Source organism: Nelumbo lutea, chromosome 5, assembly GCF_056320005.1.
Source record: "Nelumbo lutea isolate HS-2025 chromosome 5, American lotus-T2T, whole genome shotgun sequence".
In the NCBI taxonomy this organism is placed as follows: domain Eukaryota; kingdom Viridiplantae; phylum Streptophyta; class Magnoliopsida; order Proteales; family Nelumbonaceae; genus Nelumbo; species Nelumbo lutea.
The window spans coordinates 49618018-49636293 of record NC_142688.1 but is presented as its reverse complement, the minus strand read 5'-3'; the positions used below and the strand labels follow the sequence as shown (position 1 = coordinate 49636293).

Here is an 18276-nt window from a genome sequence, read left to right as displayed (position 1 = left end):
AGGTCATGCTAGTTCTGGGGCTTTAGGTCCACAGGCCAACACGGTCGGCCTCCCGATTGGCATGACCCAGCCCAACACGCCCCGCATATATTATTTATATAATATAATATAAATTATAATTATATAATTATATATAGTATATAATATATTAAGAAAATAAATAATTTTTTAATTTTACTATACTAATTTATTTAATTATTGTATATATAAACAACCATAGACACAAAATTCATATAAAATTAAAATTTTAAGTTTTTTGCCAATTTTTTTATATAAATAGTTTTGGCCCGATGCATGGTCCCAACCTAGCCCAAGACTCGACCATAGGCCAGTCCGGCCCGTGATACGACACGGCATGGGCCTGCACAAGCCTGGGCCGTGAGCCATGCCAAGCCAACTCCTAAATTTTTCACAAAGGAAGGCAACACGACCCATAACAACCCGCGAACCAGCATGACACAGCCAACACTTTGCATGAACCACCCGCGAGCCATGCCGTACTGGTCCAACACGACCCACTTTACACCTTTATGTAAAATATTTAAACGCTTACATGGACAATTTCTATTAATGGTCACTAACAATAGTTTAGTCATGCATGGTCAATTTCTATTAATGATCACTAATGGAAGGTGAGTTTTGGACAATAAAACTCCGCAACATGGGGCTCTCCCAAGGTTTTGAAAAGTCATGTTGAGTTTAAGAGAAATATGGAAAATGATGATAAGTTTTAGATAATATCCCTATAATTTATATCTTATTTAAAATAACTCTTGGGTCAGATTATTTATAATATTTTTAACATTAAAATAAATTTTATCAATATTTGTAAGATTTGTATGAATTTCCTTGTCATTCCCATGCATTCAAATTACTTTGCATCTTAGCAATATCTAAGAAATATAACTGTTCTGATCCTGCTACTGCACAACATTTCAGCATCCAGAGTACAAATTGGAGAAGATCATTGGGAAAGCTGACAGCTCAGTATCAAAAAGCCCAGAAAAATCATAGATGGGATACTGTTCAGTCAGGGTAAGTGAGGTAACAGATCAAATGCTCCTTTGATGGAAACCTTGCAACAAGTTCAGAACGTTTTGCCACCTCAGAGTCCTCAATTTGGAAAGCAGGTGCACAGGTAACCCCAAGTAGGGAGTAATGGCTCTCAGCACCCCTGGTGGGAGCCTTGACCAGTGAATTCCCATCTTCAGAAATGACAATGTCCCTCGTGGGGTATGAACCAAACCATACATCAGGGGGTACAGTGTATTGTGGTCGCTGGCCAGATTCTAGGTCGTTCCCAAGGTTTGCCATCTTCACTGTCCCATCATCGTTCAGCTCCACTACCTGTAGATGAATTTATTGGGGAAGAGGAGCTAGAACTTATAACAGTTGTGTAATTTGGATATAAATATGTTTCTCTAAATAGAGTGGAGTCGTCTTCTGTTTTTCTTTTCTTTTGAAAGGAAAATATAAGTTTTTCTAAGAAATAGTATTTCTCACTAAAGTCGTAATCAATTTCCCTTGCTAGGAAATTAGCCAATCAAAGTAAAAAGTTCAAATGACCATATTGAAAATAGATAAAAACAGGTTATATATATTATTTCATCTGCCATATTCTTAATAACATCACAAAGCATCCACTTCACACACAGAACCAGCTTGGAACCTGAACTGTGCCTTCAAGTGGGTCCCAAGATCGGCCAACTTCCTTGGTAATAGTCTAGTTGGAACTGGTATCAACTGTCAAGGAAGTAACTGGGATTTGCCTAGGCCAGAGGTTCATTTGTAATGGATTATATTTATCTGTATCTGCTTTTCTTTGGTGTGTTCAGCTTTTAAAAGGATTGGTTTTCACAGACAGATGGTTTTAACTGGGGAATCAGATTTCTTTGCATATAATGGGAATAAGGAAGTTAATATTCAAAAAAGGAAGTCTTCATTCAACTTACAAGTCTTTCAATAACGGTATCATATGAAAAATGTAAATTAAATTATAAATGGTTCACCCATTTGACATGTAGGTAGAAATTGTAAATTAACTAATAAAACTTATCTACATACCGTTAGAGGTTCCCCCATGTAAAAATGAAAGGTTTCTGCACATGGGATACGGTGGAAACATGCTACACTCCCTGATGGCAGCAAGAAGTAAATGGACGTGCTGACAGGACGCTCAACCTTGTCTACATATAAGCTCTAGTAAGATGGAAGAATGTAAACAATACAAATATAAGAAATAACACGGACTGGAATAGGCCAAATTTCAAATCGAATGCTTAGGGTCATACTACATCAAACCAAACCTTCTAGATGACCATGCTTCGTGCTCACTTTTCAAATGAGTATAGCATCTGGTGGAAACAGAATATCCCATTTACAAAAAACAAAAAATCCTTGTAATTCTTGAACAGAAAAAAAAAATGGAATAACCAAAGATCTTAAGCATGAAAAACCAAATTCATACAAAGAAAGGGTGTGTTGAACCAACCCAAAGCACACCACGGAATGCCTACTTGAATAATTTATAAAAGCATTTTTCCAATATGTTTACAAAAGGGAGCAAAATCCAGAAATCTAAATGCAAACAAGATACATACAAAAAAAAACGACAATATATGACCATCTAATAGCCTTCAACAGCCTTGCTTCACCAGCAACCATGTGTGTTAAAACAGTACCCTAACTGACACAAAGACCTTAAGAGGTTGAATTTATAGCCAGCAAAACATAGGAAAGCTGAAGAAAAAAGGCACACCAACATCCATCAAAGGTCAAGGAGATAAAAAAGGAAGTAACAATAGAACTGTCTCTTCATTTTTTTTCTGAAGATAAATAAAAATTAAACTTTATAGAAGAAGGGAAAAGAGAACACAACAGGGTGATAAGGAATCACCCAGTAAAAACAGACCCAAATACGATAGACCCACCCTAACAAAATTAACCCTTCAAACAGAAAACCAGCCCTACAATAATACAAAACCAGATAAAACTACCAAAAAAAAGAAACAAATATCGTAGAGACCCTTTCCACCAATCACTAGAAGAGACAAAAGCAACCAAACAACTGCAGATCCCGCAACCAACCCTTGCCATAAAACACATAAGAAAAAAACACCCTGAGCCTACCCAACCTTCTGACTCAAGCTTTATCCATTTTCTCATCCTGTCCTCTATCTAAAACAGACATCTCACTTCTCGTCTGGGTTATTTTCCTTATCTTCTTCCCCTTCTTTAATCCTGCTCCAAATACTCCCAACTTTAACCTGGCAAAAACTTTTGAGGCCTGCACAGTTTCGTTGGTTTTGTCTTCCAAATCTTCTTACTGCATTTGTACTTTTCTCCATCTTTATATCAACCTCCTTTTTAGCATCGATTCTTTCTAATTCAAAAATTGCATTCTTTTCAAAAAATTGAGCTGCACTCAGGCCATCCCTCCTAAACTTCACCTCTACATCTCCAATAATCTTCAAACTTCCAATCTCCTCAGTTCTCCCAGAACCAGAACCAGCCACCTTAGCATCTGAAAATGGCATCCCCTTGTTCTTCTCTTTTTGACTGGAATTTAGCATCTTCTTCCACCTCCCTGAAGGTTTCCTTTGCAAATTTCCGCCCCCCACACACAAGAAGAATAAGCCCAAAATTTACTGACCGATAGGTTCCGCTTCGGTTTTGGTTACCGGTACTACCGGTTCAGTTACAAAATATGCCCCGCCCCTATCTTTCTCCCATTTTTTCTTCTCTTCTTCTCCTCCTCTGTTCTTTCTTTTTTCTTTTCTTTTTCTTGAACAGATTTCACACTAAACCTACGACTGCTACAGCAACCTATCAAGTCATGCCTTATAAAAACTATTAATATGACAGAGAATAAAATAACCTGATCAGTGAACTTGACGGACTCCCAAGGAAGAGCACAGTTAAAAGACAAGCACAAGCACTCAGCCATAAGCACTATCTGGTGAACTTAACTAACACATATCAAGTTCAACACTTCACAAAACAATGAAAGAATAGAGTATACCTAAACAAGTGACAGAATGCAAATCAGACGTTCATTAGCAAGTTATGGATAAGGTCCAGGGGAAACTACAAAATATTAACAAAATATTACTCTAATCCATGTACGAGTTCCAGAGTCTGGATTAATAGGGTCATAGATAACTTATTAGGCTTCAAAATGGAAAATCACGGTAGTTAGCCTGTATGAAATCGGTTTACTCGCTTATTTGTCTTAATCGGACAATCTAAAAATTGTCACCTTCTGTATTCAATATCAGGTCAATCGGATAGATTGTTTGCCCCCCATCAATGTGATTCAGTCTATTTCTCCATTTCAAGAAAACTAAGAGTCGCAACTGAAATGCATTGATCAAAGAACATGCAACAAAATACCAGGAAAACATCAAATCATTTCTCTTATGAGAAACCAGCAAGAAAGCCCAAAGAGCAATTGAAAGGGGAAAACAACAAGATGAACGCCCAAATACAGAGGAACCCACAATGGTAAACATCAATGCATTGATAACTAGTTAGGTAATTGCATCAAAAGAAGCTGTTTTATAAGATCAATAAAAAAATAAGCGACTTTTGGTACTTGCATCGGGGTGGAAGTTGAGATTTAGGGACAATAACCGAAGAATCTCTTAAGGTTTCCGAGTAGAATCCTTCGTCGGGATGCGGCTTCAGCTTCAATATTGCTGCAACCTCCGTAGCCTTCTTAGTGGTCGAAGCCATATTTGCTGTGCAACTCTCGTAACCGTGAGCCCATTTTGTTGAAATGAGATCTGCACGAGTGGTAAAAAGTTTTAGGGTAAATTGCGAGAGTAGTAAAAAGTTTACCATTAATCAACGTTAGATGTCATGCAGGACACAAATCCTTCAAGTTTTAAATAGGGAAGAGAAACATAATTTTGAAATAGCCAAAATATATAGGCCGGTTAATGATACTTGAAAATCCATGTTCCAATCCAAGATTTGATCTAAATATTTCAATTTTTGATAATTTATGTAATTGGATTTGATTTCGTCTCATTTGATTAAATTCTCAATTCAATTATATTATAATATTTATTGATTTTAATACATAAATTTTATATAATTATATTTAAAATTATGAAAAGTATATTTTATATATTAAATTATATATGAATTTATATATAATAAATTCAATATGTTATATTTACATTAATTTATTATATAAAAATTGAAAAATATTTAACTTTTTATTTTTAAATTTGTATTTAAAAAACTTAAAATAGAGTTAGATTCCTTTCTTAAATTTGATAATTATAATCACCTTTTCTGAACTTTCTGACATGTAATTAGACTCCTTTTGTAAGAATCCTTTAAGAAGAAGAAATGTCCAAAATACCCGTCTTATTGCTATTGAGGGTAGTTTTTAAGGAAAAAACAATACAAACTTTATGAACAATATAAAAAAATAAGAATTTAAAGCTACAATTTTACCATTGAGCAATTAATATGAAGGGTAAGTTTGGAAGAAAATAATTTGGGAAAGAAGATTGGAAGGGTTTGGAGTAATGATAAATATGGTGAGAAAATCTGGAAAATAAGCATTTTGGTCAAAAGTAATTGTGTGGGTATTTTTGACATTTTCTCATGCCTCTTGTTAAAGAATTCTAATAGAGGGGGTCTATTTGCAACAGTTGTTAAAATGTTAAAAAAATAATTTGGGAAAAAAGATTGGAAGGGTTTCGAGTAGTGATAAATATGGTGAGAAAATTGGGAAAATAAACATTTTGGTCAAAAGTAATTGTGTGGGTATTTTTGACATTTTCTCATGCCTCTTGTTAAAGAATTCTAATAGAGGGGGTCTATTTGCATCAGTTGTTAAAATGTTTAGGGGATGTGATTGAAATTACCGAACTTTAATGGAGGTTTCAACAATGCCCAAAAACTCTAAGGAATGTTTTAGCAATTTACCCTTTTTATCATTGATAAGTAAAAACTATTTTACACAAAAAAAAAATTAATAAAGTTTTATCAATTAGTCTCTTAGTCAGAATTCACCCTGTACGTGCTTTGTATGTGGCAATTCTAAATGATGATAATGGTAGTAATAATGTATAAAAAAAATTCTATAAATATATATAATTTTTTTTTGTTTTATTTGATTGTGTTTTTTCTTAATCGAATGCAATTTATGAAATCCAAGTTTGATTACATAAACACTTCATCCAAATATGTGATAATTGGATATAGTTGTGAAGTTTCAAATATCATTAACAAGCATACCAACTAGGCTAAATTCTTCTTTTTATAATGTTATGTCTTTTTAGTGTATCTTTTTTTTTCATTTGTCAAAGAATTGTAAGATTTGAATAAAGAAATTGAATGAAGTGAAAACTAGTAGTTCAATTTACAATTTAAATCTCACAATTAAATAGGGTCTAAATTTAAAAATGAGTATTTTAGTAAAAAGAAAGTTCTACAAACTTATTCATGCTTTTAATAGTAATGTAACTATAGAATTATAGATGTGTTATATTTTTTCTATACTTTTTTTGTATTTCTGTGTTTAAAAAATAATTATGATATGTCACACCTACTTTTTGTTTAATATGATAACTACATAATATTAAGCATGTGCCTGAATTTTTTTTCATTTATTGTATTTTATATTTTATTAATTTTTAGTATTTATTTATGACGTTAAATATTAACACATTTGACCCAAAATGTTGAATTATTGGTCTGTGTCAAACAATAAAATAATTTCATTTTTGGTCAAGTTTAAAATAATTTTATTTTTAGGATTATTATTTATCTCTTAATTAAGTATGGCAACGAGGCCAGGTGGGGGCGGGGAGTCAGTCGTCGTCCTTGCCACCAGAAAATCCCTATCCCCATTCCATCCCAACTCCTTGGGATTTTTTTATGATGTTAATCATTTTGTTTTTATTTTTATTTTATTTAAAAAATTAAAAATAAAATAGTTAAAATTTATAATAGTATTAGAAAATCCAAATATATTCAACATATTTTTAATATATATATATAGATATATATAGATATATATGTATGTATATATACATACTTGCATACATGTAGACATACAAGCAGGGATCCTCATGGGACATGAACTGGGTGGGGCAGGGGCGAGAGTGTACTTTCTCCATTCCCACCAATAGGGATGAAAATATTTTTATCCCCATTTTCACATGAAAAAATCATCCCTATCCTTGCCCCCCAATTTGGGGTGGATCCTCACTGGGAAAATTTTGGTTAAAACTCTTCTCATATTTTTATCAAAATAAAAACAGACACTTCACTAATTCTACCATGTAGAAACAAATTTGAGTTGGGAATTGGGATGGTGGAAACAGAATTTAAGATTATCAAATTTTCAAAAAACTATAGAAACTGAGGGAACTATATATATATATATATATATATACAGACACATTATTTATATCCTATAATTAGTTCAAGAAGAAAGGCATCACAGTATAAAATTCATTGATAATGCTGGTAAAGAGAGTGACAAGAGAAACTGAGGAAAGAGAAGGGCACTATTACAATTTCACTTACAATATTCTGAGTCTCTGATTCTTCCAATGGAGCAATCATTACAAAATGAAGGAAAGTGGGAAATGATGGAGAGGACACGCCTAACAGATCTTTGCAGTGTGTGACCTTTGAACACGAGAAAACCCGAGAAATCTCTTTCTGTCCATGTGACAGCCTGGGCTGTCAACAGGGCTCCTTCTGCATGACACGTTAGTTTTCCCTATAACGAATCTAAAACTGATACTGTTACAAGGAGTCTGTGAACTAACATGGGGATGGTAGGGAGGAGAGCCTTATTGACAGCTCCGTCGACTCTAGATAGCCGAAATTCTTTGCCCAGCTCTCAATCTTTCAAGATCATTTTCTGATCTCCGACATTTGAAGATCTTCCAGGCATAAAATATCAGGCATAGGCCGGCAATCAATTATCCTCAACATCTTGAGAGATGTAAGGACTTGTAGCTTTTCCCTGGGAATAGCCTCCAGCATGCGACATTTTGTTATGGTCAAATGGCGGAGGGAATTTTTGTTGTTCATCAGTAGCCATTCCTGTAAAACTGTAAGGTTTTCACACTCACTTATTTGAAGGGAAGTAAGAGAGGTAAGATTGGCTGCAAATGATCCTTCATTTAATAACCTGGCATTGCAAGATTCAATCCGCAATATCTTGAGAGAAGGAAGCAGACAATTTGGTGTCACTGTAAACATTGGGCACTTCTTGATGATTAACTTCTCAAGGCAAGGGAAAAAGGAAGAGCAGGTAGAAGCTTCCATCCACTGTCTTAACATAAGCATGTCTGTCAGCCACAAGGTTTTCAACGATGGGAACAATGTGTTTGTTGTTGCTTCGTTGTCACCACCACCTACACTACCAGTATTACTGCTGCTGACTCCATGGAATTGGATACGTCTAAATTTCATCTGATGTAGGTCAAGAATCTTAAGCAATTTTAGATGACCAAGTGTGGGAACATTGTCCCATCTCAAGCATCCATGGAGAGATATTCCGACCAAATTGGGGAGAAATGAGTCAATCTCCCTAATCCACCGAGGATATCTACTGCCCTAAAAATTACTAATTTGCAACCCCTTCAAATTTGGGTGTGGTTGGAGCTCTTCCAGTACATCATCATCAGGCACATCATCATTAGTGTTGCTACCAAATGTCCTGCACCATTCCAAATCCAATCGCTGGATATTCTGCTTGTCCTCCAATTTTGCATCCTGGGCTCTCTTTGCACTACTGGTGTTCTCGAGATTTGTAATTGCTAATAGACCTCTAAGGTTTGTTAGGTGTTGCAACTCTTCAATACCTTGTCCAATGTCCCGACCCACTATAAACATGGGTAACGTCTGGAGGCAACGTAATCTCCCCATCTCGATTGGCATCTCCTGCAAGCTAATACATCCAAATAGATCAAGATGTCTCAGGTTAATAAGCTTTCTCATCTCTTTGGGAAGCACTACAAGCTTCCTGCAATTCTTGAGCCTTAGTGTCTGTAGATTAAAGAGAGTGGTGATCGACTCGGGTAATGTGCGACATTGGTTCTCTGAAAGGTCTAGGTATCTTAATAACCTGAACTTGCCGATTGATGATGGCAACTGAGTGATGCCCATCAAATCTAATACACGCAGGCATTTCAACAGAAAAATCTTCAAGTAAGCCGGAAATATGCATAAGATCATCAAAACTACGCCACAAAAGGCATGTTCGCAGCTTGTTCGCCTCATATGATTCTGAGACTTCTAATATTTTTGGTAAATTTGGAGCGTATACAGACAAGTGTCGAACATCAGAAGTAACAGTCAACTCCTCAACCTTTTCGTCCTTAACAGCAGAAGTAGCAGTAACATCCTCAACCTCTCTGTTCTCAACAGAGGTTAAGCATTCGGCCTTGGAAACATGTTGTGCAAGATCATGAACAAGATCATGCATCTTCACTGTTTCTATGTCTCCATACTCGTTTTTCTTTACATTTTGAAAGAACGAATTCCACAGCAAGTGATTGAAAGAGTCATTGCCAATTTCCTCCCTTTGTCTTCTACAAGCTTGGCTGGACGGCCCTAGGAAATCAATGAATCCATGGGCTATCCACTGCTGTATAAGCATCATTCTATCAATCTCTTAATCCTTAGGGAACAAGGAACAGTACTTAAAGCATTGCTTTAGATGTGATGGCAAATGGTCATAGCTCAACCTCAATGCAGGTAAGATTCCAGCTGATCCAGCCTCTGGTAAATCCCAGGTTTTGCTTGTTTGGACGGACACCCACTCTTTTTCCTCTTGCTTGAAGTACATCAAACCTCCAAGAGCTTTTGCGGCTAAAGGTAGGCCTTTACATTTGTCTACTATCTTCTTTCCTATTTCAATGAGCTTTGGAGTCTCTTGCGCTGCTGAACCTTCAGCAAATGCTCTTTTTTTGAATATAGACCAGCACTCTTCCTCTGATAATAGTTCTAAGTGATGGGTGGGAAGTGTACCCATGATTTTTGCAACCTCACTTTTGCGAGTAGTCACAATAACTTTGCTCCCTCTGGCCGCTTGGCTTTTCAAAAGAAAATCTCTTAATATACTCCAATTACTCCGCTCTTCATCCCACAAATCATCAAGTACCAGCAAGAATTTCTTCCCCATCAACTTTATTTGAAGTCTGCGGAGCATCACATCCAGACTTGATAAGGCGTTCATTTCCCCAAGGCTCTCTAGGATTTCTTTCAAAATCTTCTCAACTACCGAGATACAAACCCATATACGTTCATCAAAGTGAGCCACTACTAAGCCATCATTGAAGGCCAACTGAGCGAGGGTGGTCTTTCCCAGACCAGCCATACCTAAAATGGGGAGGACCGAAATAACTTTATTTCCATCATTTGGATTAACTAGAAGGTTCACAATCTTCACTTTGTCATCATCTCTTCCAAATACTTCTGACTCATCTACAAAAGAATGGGTGTGTCGGTATATTCGACTTCCAACGGTCCCTCTGTTTGTGCGCATAAGTTGGATCACGTTGGCCTCCTTTTCAAGTTGGTCAAAAGATTCATTTATATTCTTAATCCTCTGGGTCATCTTAAAGCGAACTACATCCGGATTGTTGGAGGAAAAGAAATTGCGTACCTTGTCTCTCTTTCTCGTCGTCGTCTTGCGTTGATGAGTCTTCGTTGTGAACTCATCCAGCACATCCTCTGCATCATAAGCTACATCCTGAAGCTTCTTCAACCACTGTTTGACTGTATCATCCTCTACTTGGCGATTCTGGGCATCTTCTAGCACGTATTGGATCATTTCTAATTTGTTTTTCAGATATGTAAACTGTTCCCTTAAATCCTTTGTGAGCTTAATCCCTTGGACAGCAAGGGAGATCACCCTGCTAAGGATTTCTTGAGCAACAACGCTGATGGCAATTGACTCGGCCATTTCTTCTCTCTTCTCAGCAATAACCTTGTACAGCCGCTGGTTGCACTGATTAATACCACATGTCCTTTATCTTCTTTACATAAAATGATAAATTTCTTAAATTATCCTTATGGTTTAGCTAATGTCAACTAACCCATCTCCCTTGTCTTATCCTTGCCTCTATAGCCTTAACCCGAAACAATGAAGCGCCCATCTCCTTCCCTTGTCCTATCCTCACATCACTCTCGGTACAACCTGAACCTAGACCTTAGAAGACTTTTGAGAGAAAATGAACTTGAGGGAATATCTAGATTCCTTTACACTCTCACTCAGAAAGTGTACCTTTCCCCAAACACCCCTCGCACTTGAGTTTGGACCCTACACCTAGAAGGTAAGTTTTCAACCAAATTCTACTCCAAAGCTCTAATCAAGAAAGATCAAATAACTTAACTTTTCCCGTTCAAGACAGTCTGGTGCACTCACATTATTCCCTTTAGATTTTGCTTTTTTGTGTGGGAAGCCAGTTTGAAGAAGATCAACACTTTGGATCTTCTCCATAAAAAGAAATTCAGAACCTCTACTTTTCCTGGAAATGACTAAGCCCTATCTTTTAGGAATAGGAAAACATTCCACCGATGAAAAGATGTTAATGAATTTGAAAATTAATTTTGGCTTTAATATTGAATTAATTTTGATTTGAAAGTTCATTTTAGAAAATCCTTTGGCACAATGATATATTCTAAAGCTAGGTTTTAGAGGAAAAAGCAATAAGGTGATAAATTAATTGCATAAAGTGCACATGATCTTTTTTCCATTTTTATGTTTTGGTTATTGTTGTAACAATCTTTTAAACATATTTTTTTGGATTTTCTTAATGAACTCAGTATGCACTAATATATGATAGATTTTTTAGTTTAATGATTTCTTGAAAATACTCTTCGATAATACATTAATTCAAACTTTAGTTATAATATTTTTATTGATATCAAGAGAAATTTCTTGAAAAAAGGCAATATGAAGATTCTCGTGACTAAGGGGCAACCTTCTAATACTTATTGTTTTACTTTTTTTTTCGAAGCCTAATACTTATTGTTTTACTTGCTTCACTCTTTAAGCTTTGCTTGTATAAAGAGTAGTAGTTTTTTTGAAGTACATTATTGTTGAAGATATGTATTCTTTTTTCTTCTATTAAGAGGATTACTAATGAAGGGCTGAGGGGCAATGACTAAAAGATTACTAATGTCGTTTGGTCACTCCTAGACTCTTAAGGAAATATTTCAAGGGTTGAAGTTATGCAAGGTGATTAGAGATCAGCTGGGCTTGTTGGGGCTATCGATGAAAAGGGTGAAAAGTTGGGTTCAATTTGGATTTTTGAGAAAAAAAGTTGGTTTTGAAATTGGAAAGGATTAATGAGAAGTCTATAGATCTCAAGGATTTTGGGAAGGTTGCTCTTACAGCAAGAAGATTCAAAAGTCAGACTCAAGTTATTAACTTCCACTGATTCCTTTAACTAATGCATTAGATTCAAGTAGATTTCCAAACAGTAATCTCTTTACTACATGGAAATAGCTCATGAAATTTCATTACTTCTTAAAATTTATTAAAATGTCATTATTTCTTATTCCTTTTGTGAAGATTGAAATTATCACCGGTAGCCACAAGGAAATAATGACAATTATTTAATTTCAATATATTAAAAACTACAACATGAAGAAAGAGTGCTCTAGTTGAGTACCTCCTTGGGGAACATAGTTTTCCTTAACATTGTCTCAAAACAAAACAATATACAACTATCAAATTATTCATAAAAACGTATCAAATCCTAAGCCTTGTTTCTGGTTTGATCTCAATCCTTGCACTTTTGATTTGTTTAACATTAGGCTTGGGATGAAGTAGGCAAGTTTGTATTGCACAGTTAATTATTAAATTTCCATACATGATTTTATATCTCTAAAAGTGTGATTTTTAACTTATTTTCTATTATTTTCTTATAGGTTGAGCATGATAAAGGAGATACTTCACACGTGTAGGAGATAAATTTTTATGCTTTTAGTTTCAAGTATTCAAGAACCTTGAATTTGTAATAGATTTTAAATACATGGATGCATTAAAAGTACCCTTGAGATGTAATTCATTTCTTCATTATATAATGTTTTATTAAAATTTTGTGTTCAAGTTTCATCTTATATTATGAATGAAATAAGTTGTGCTTGTATTCGATAGAGGGAAAATGGATTAAAAAAGTAATGAAAAGAAATTCAAGATCTAATTATCAATCATTATTAACAATTTTATCTACATGTAGTTAAAAGCAATAGCTATTCATGGTTTTTTGCTACAGACTGCTTAACCCGTAGCTATAGGCTTTCACTTTTAGCCATGGACAACCTGAATTCGTTGCAACAAATTTATACTTTCTAACTACAGTCAAATTAAACCGTCGCTATAGATTCATATTTGTAAAAAGCCATAGTTATAGATGCAAATTTTATAGTTAGACATCTTACTAACTACGGTTTATTTCACAACCGTAGCTATAAAGTCAATTTTGTAGCTACGAATAACTTAAAAACCATAGCTAAAATTTTGCATATAATAGGTTTGTTAAGGCTTTAGCCACAGTCGTAGCTATAGGTTAGTTTTACGGGTTTTAGCATCCGTAGCTATATCCTATAGCCACGGCGACTGTAGCTACTATTTTTTGACCGTAGCTAGTCTGTAGCTATAGACCTATAGCTACGAATTTTTGAATTTATAGCTACGGTTTTGTTCGTAGCTGTAGGTCTATTTTCTTGTAGTGTAGATTCATCATCTGTCTTATCAATTGAACCTTCACGAGAAGTTCGTAATGGTAGAGTAAAGGGGTTTATTAAATCATCTGAATCTTTTAAGAGAATATCGTATGATTTTAAGAAATGAAGAAACAATTGTGAAATCAGAACTGGACTACTACTTAGAGGATGCACTAGAAGAAGAGAACTCAAGTTTTGATATTTTGATTTGGTGGAAATTGAATAGCCACAAATATTGTCTACTTTCTCAAATAGGAAAAGATATCTTAGATATTCATGTATCAACCGTTGATTCAGAGTTTGCCTTTAGTGCAGGAGGTAAAGTGCTTGACCAATTTTGTAGTTCATTAAGACCAAGGATTGTTAAGTCTTTGATCTGTACCCAAGATTGGTTAAAAGGTCCATCAAACCCAATTCAAATTGAGGAAAAATTAGAAGTTCTTGAAGAGATAGAAACATGTACTTCAATTCCTACTTATTTGTTGTACTCTCCTTTTGTTTTATTATTATAAACTTATAATATAAAGCTCATTTTCCTTTTTAATAGTCTTGATAGATGAAATTGGTGCTCCATCCGGCTTGTTCTATTAATGTGTCTAATCTTACTACATAATGAGTGCTTGAGGTGATTAGATTTTTAAACATGTATTTCCAATCCATCTAAATATTGTTACTTCTTTACTAAATTTATGAGTTTATTAATTTGCTTTCAAGAACAAGAAGTTGAATAGATTTTGGAAGATCTTAGGCTGCTAATGAAGTTATTTTTATAGATCTTAAACTCTTTTGTTGTTTTGTGGACTACTTAATTGATTTTAAATTTTAATGTTTAATAGATTTTGAATAAATTTTAATGGTTGCCTTAGGTGCCGCTTTGTACCTAGAGGGCATCAAGGACACCAAGACGCAGGTGTTGACCTTGCTGCCTTAGTTTGACATTAGTTAGTTGGGGATTCAGCCTGATCCGTTGGCCAAGGGGTCCCTTCCAGCCGATGGAGTGCAGTCGTCCGAGGGTCTACCCGATGGAGAGCAACCTATGCCAATTGATGTGGCCAAGGGGAACGCTAAAGCCTGAAGAGTCGTCCTTTGCTGCCCCTTCCCCTTTTTTCATCTTCTCCAAAATTTTGTAAGGGGCTTGTTCTCTCCCACTCGATGCCACTTTTTGTAAAGTTTCAAAGATGACATCAATGAAATACTCATTTTGCATAACTTGTGCCTTGTTTATGCTTCTGTTTCTTTTCTTTTCTTTGTGCTTTTGTTTTTTTGGTGTGCTAGGGGCCGATGTCCTCTTCCAAGAGGTCACAGGTAGAGAAAAAGGTAGTGGCTTATTACTTAGACGTTCATTTAGGAAACAAGGTTAAAGAACTCCAACTAAGGCCAAACTACGCCGCCGAGGGCTTGGAGCCTCTTTCCTTAATAGAAACGAAGGGGGGGTGAATGCCTTAGCTTTCCTGGCTTATTCTCCATCCCCATCAAGATAGTTAGGCCAATAGCGAGAAGGAAAGGGAGGCGAATGCCTTAGCTCTCCGAGCCTGTTCTCCATCATCGTCAAGGTAGTTAAGCCAAGGTCGAGTTGTATCACCGAGGATTCTAGGCGAGGTGCGCACCTTAACTTACTTGGCCTAGCCTTTCTTGGGGATTTTGGGGTGTAAGTCTATGGGCAGTTGAGGCTGTGGGGACGTGCTTGGCCTAGGTCACGAAGTGCTTCCTGTCTTAGCAAAGTAATTTGCCAAATTTAGTGTGTTTGTTCATTAAATGATACTCTCTCTCTCTCTCTCTCTCTCTCTCTCTCTCTCTCTCTCTCTCTCTTTTGGAGAGTGATTGGAATTCTCTCCTGCAAAATATGAAAATCTCTTTGTCTCTCCCCGAATCATTGTTTCATGAAAATCTCTATAGTGCCTTAGGCCATAAATAGATTATGTTGAATTATGTAAGATTAAAAATCAAAAACAAAAAGAGATTTTGTGGAAGTATTGATGTGCTCATGCATTTGGATTATCCTTACAACACCTTACACTTTATAGGCATTGGGGACATACGAAATATAAAAATATAGAAATGTTTCCAATGCATAACTACAAATCATTTGTATAGATGGTGCGAAAGACCACTTTTGTGGGAACCAAATCCAATTTCATTATATCAATATTTTGATCTTTGTCGGAGAGAGAATCTTATAAACTTGGCGTAACATGGTTTGAAATGCACAATCACAATGATGGATTTGCTCCTCACACATGGCGCTTCATACTGACCTTATAGGCACATTCCACCATGCATTAGGAACATCTCCCGTACTTATGTATTATTATTTACAAAAAATGTTCTCAATGCATGGTATGATGTGCCTGTGAGATCGTTGTGAGGTTGCTTGTGTGAGTAGATCATAATTCCTCCATCACACTATTGAGTATTGACAAGAGTGCATTGGCCAAGTCCGATTTCAGTCAGGGCAAAGCCTGTTTGGGCAGCCTTTACCGCTTTGCATTGAGAATATCTCTGTATTTATGTGCTTTATTTCATGGGGAGATATTCCCAATGCAAGGTTAGGAAAGGTTGTTAGAATGGTGTGAATATAGGATTGCCCTGATGGAAGCTGATCGCATAACAGCTAGCAATAAACAATGAGTCACTCTTCTAAGCTTCCACCGTTTTTATTGACTACTACTTGTATAGTTGTATTGAACATGATCAATAATAACAAAAGAGGAAACACCATATTCTCGTTGAAGCAACATCCAACATGACACTAGGTGGTTACTCCATCTATGAATGTGGTGGTAAGGTTACATGCAGGGGTTACCTTGAAGGACGAAGGAAGGTTGAGGGCAAAGGGTAGGTTAAAGGTTCTAAGTGATAGAATGATGTCTTCATTATGAGTTAAACCTCTATATATAAGGAGAGATCCCGAGGTCCCGAAAGGACGGAGCTGAAAGTATTTTACTCCCATTAAAAAAGAGAATCTTCGATTCAGTGTCATCTATTAAAGAACACTGCTAGGATTTCGCCACATATCTTATGAGATATTTAAAAAATGAGAATTCTTATAACATACATATGCTACTTCGTTTTATGAGTCTGTTAAATAGACGTAGCATGAATGATATCAATACTAATCTTACATGTCTTTTAATGTTATTGGGCGCTCTTTTTAGTAGAAAACATTTAATTAAAATGTTTAATCGGTGGGGCCTAACAGGTTTGGGATGGGAAAATTTTGAGAAATTGAAGGGAAAAATTAGATAAATTTAAAACGGATTTAAGGTCAGGGATGCATAAGCGGATTCGCAAACGGGTATCTTGCCCATGATGCTCATTAAAAAAGTAGCATTGTAGGTGGTTGCTCCGTCTCTGTCAGTGGACCGAATTCACTCCATTATTTTGATATATTTCGTCTACGGCGAGGCTTACGTCACAATAGCACATGGCGGGGCATGACCACTCAGGTTAACAAAGTCTTGTTCCTGGCCCACTCAACTTCCCATGATTTCAATATTTATTTATTTATTTATTCATCTTTTATAGACTCGGTTTGGAAGAGTATAAATACATATAAAATGTAAGGTTTTGCATTCTATGGCCTAAGAACATACGATACGAATACACTTTATGAACTTGGTGGGCTAACCCATCAGCCGATTGATTCATCTTGCGAAAAACTATTATTAATCATCCAGAAATCTCACAGTATTTTTTTTTTTTTCTTTTGAAAGACTTATACAATGAGGTAGACGGATAGGCAATCTCCCAACCTGGGTGAAATTTGATATCAAGTCTTCGCTACGACCAACCAGCTAGTTGGCATCTTATAAAGTCTCATAACAACGATGTTGTACAAGTAAAATCGATGTAATTAAACAGAGTTTTAAAAATTACAAAATGATAATCTAAAAGTGTGATTATATGTTAGAGTTTATTGTCAGAAATGAAAATGTGCACCATTTAAAATTATGGAAAACATAAATTTGAATTTGCAATAAAGCTCTTTAGTTTTCTATACTTTAAAACTATTTTGATAAACAAACAATTAAAAATATGGAAAACTGAAAAGCATTATTAAGAATCTATACATATACTATGAGAAGATATTAAGTTCAAAAGACAACCTTAGTAGTGAAAATGTGTAGAGTTGTTGTTAAGTTCCATATAAAGCAATGAAGCCTGAGTGTTCCAACACACACACAAGAGAGAGAGCGAGAAAGAGAGAGAACCTAAGACAACTGCTTTGTCAAAAAAATAACTTAAGAGGTAAGACAACAAGAGTGAAAGGAAAAGATTGGGTGATTAGTTCTTTCCCAAGTTTTTATGAGCTCTCTATGGCCCAATGGTTCTTTTTTTTCTCTGGTAATGTTTGCTTACGTTATTCAGGGTCTTAGGGATTTGGTACAACTCTTGAGGGACAAAGATCATTGACTGGTATCAGGACACCACATCAATGACCATATACTTTATTTACCATTCCAATTCTATGCCCATGATTAGTTGCGGCTTTTGCACATCACTAGCATTTTCAAGATCAGTTGACTACTTTTGAAGCTACATTTTAATGGCTTAGAT

General features: G+C 35.6%; 1 protein-coding gene and 1 pseudogene across 2 annotated transcripts; both read right to left on the bottom strand.

The window, feature by feature from the left end:
* Window positions 1–834: 834 nt before the first annotated feature.
* On the bottom strand, window positions 835–7759 carry LOC148852286 (RmlC-like jelly roll fold protein). The gene is made up of 4 exons (XM_088947734.1): window positions 7552–7759; window positions 4599–4784; window positions 2065–2186; window positions 835–1347 (listed from the first exon to the last, which is right to left on the bottom strand). The coding sequence occupies exons 2-4, from the start codon at window positions 4732–4734 to the stop codon at window positions 1027–1029; spliced, it is 579 nt and encodes a 192-aa protein (XP_088803860.1). The 5' UTR covers window positions 4735–4784; window positions 7552–7759; the 3' UTR covers window positions 835–1026.
* Window positions 7760–7887: 128 nt separating this feature from the next.
* On the bottom strand, window positions 7888–10988 carry LOC148852285 (disease resistance protein RGA2-like; annotated as a pseudogene). Its single transcript, XR_016099930.1, has one exon. The product of XR_016099930.1 is annotated as a disease resistance protein RGA2-like (transcript).
* Window positions 10989–18276: the final 7288 nt, after the last annotated feature.

Bases quoted from the DNA above. Each gene is read 5' to 3' on its own strand.
- LOC148852286 (XM_088947734.1), bottom strand. From the start codon at position 4,734: ATGGCTTCGACCACTAAGAAGGCTACGGAGGTTGCAGCAATATTGAAG. The intron at 2,187-4,598 runs GCAAGTACCAAA...GCTTATATGTAG, and splicing joins ATCTCAACTTCCACCCCGAT to ACAAGGTTGAGCGTCCTGTC. The intron at 1,348-2,064 runs GTATGTAGATAA...ATTCATCTACAG, and splicing joins ACATGGGGGAACCTCTAACG to GTAGTGGAGCTGAACGATGA.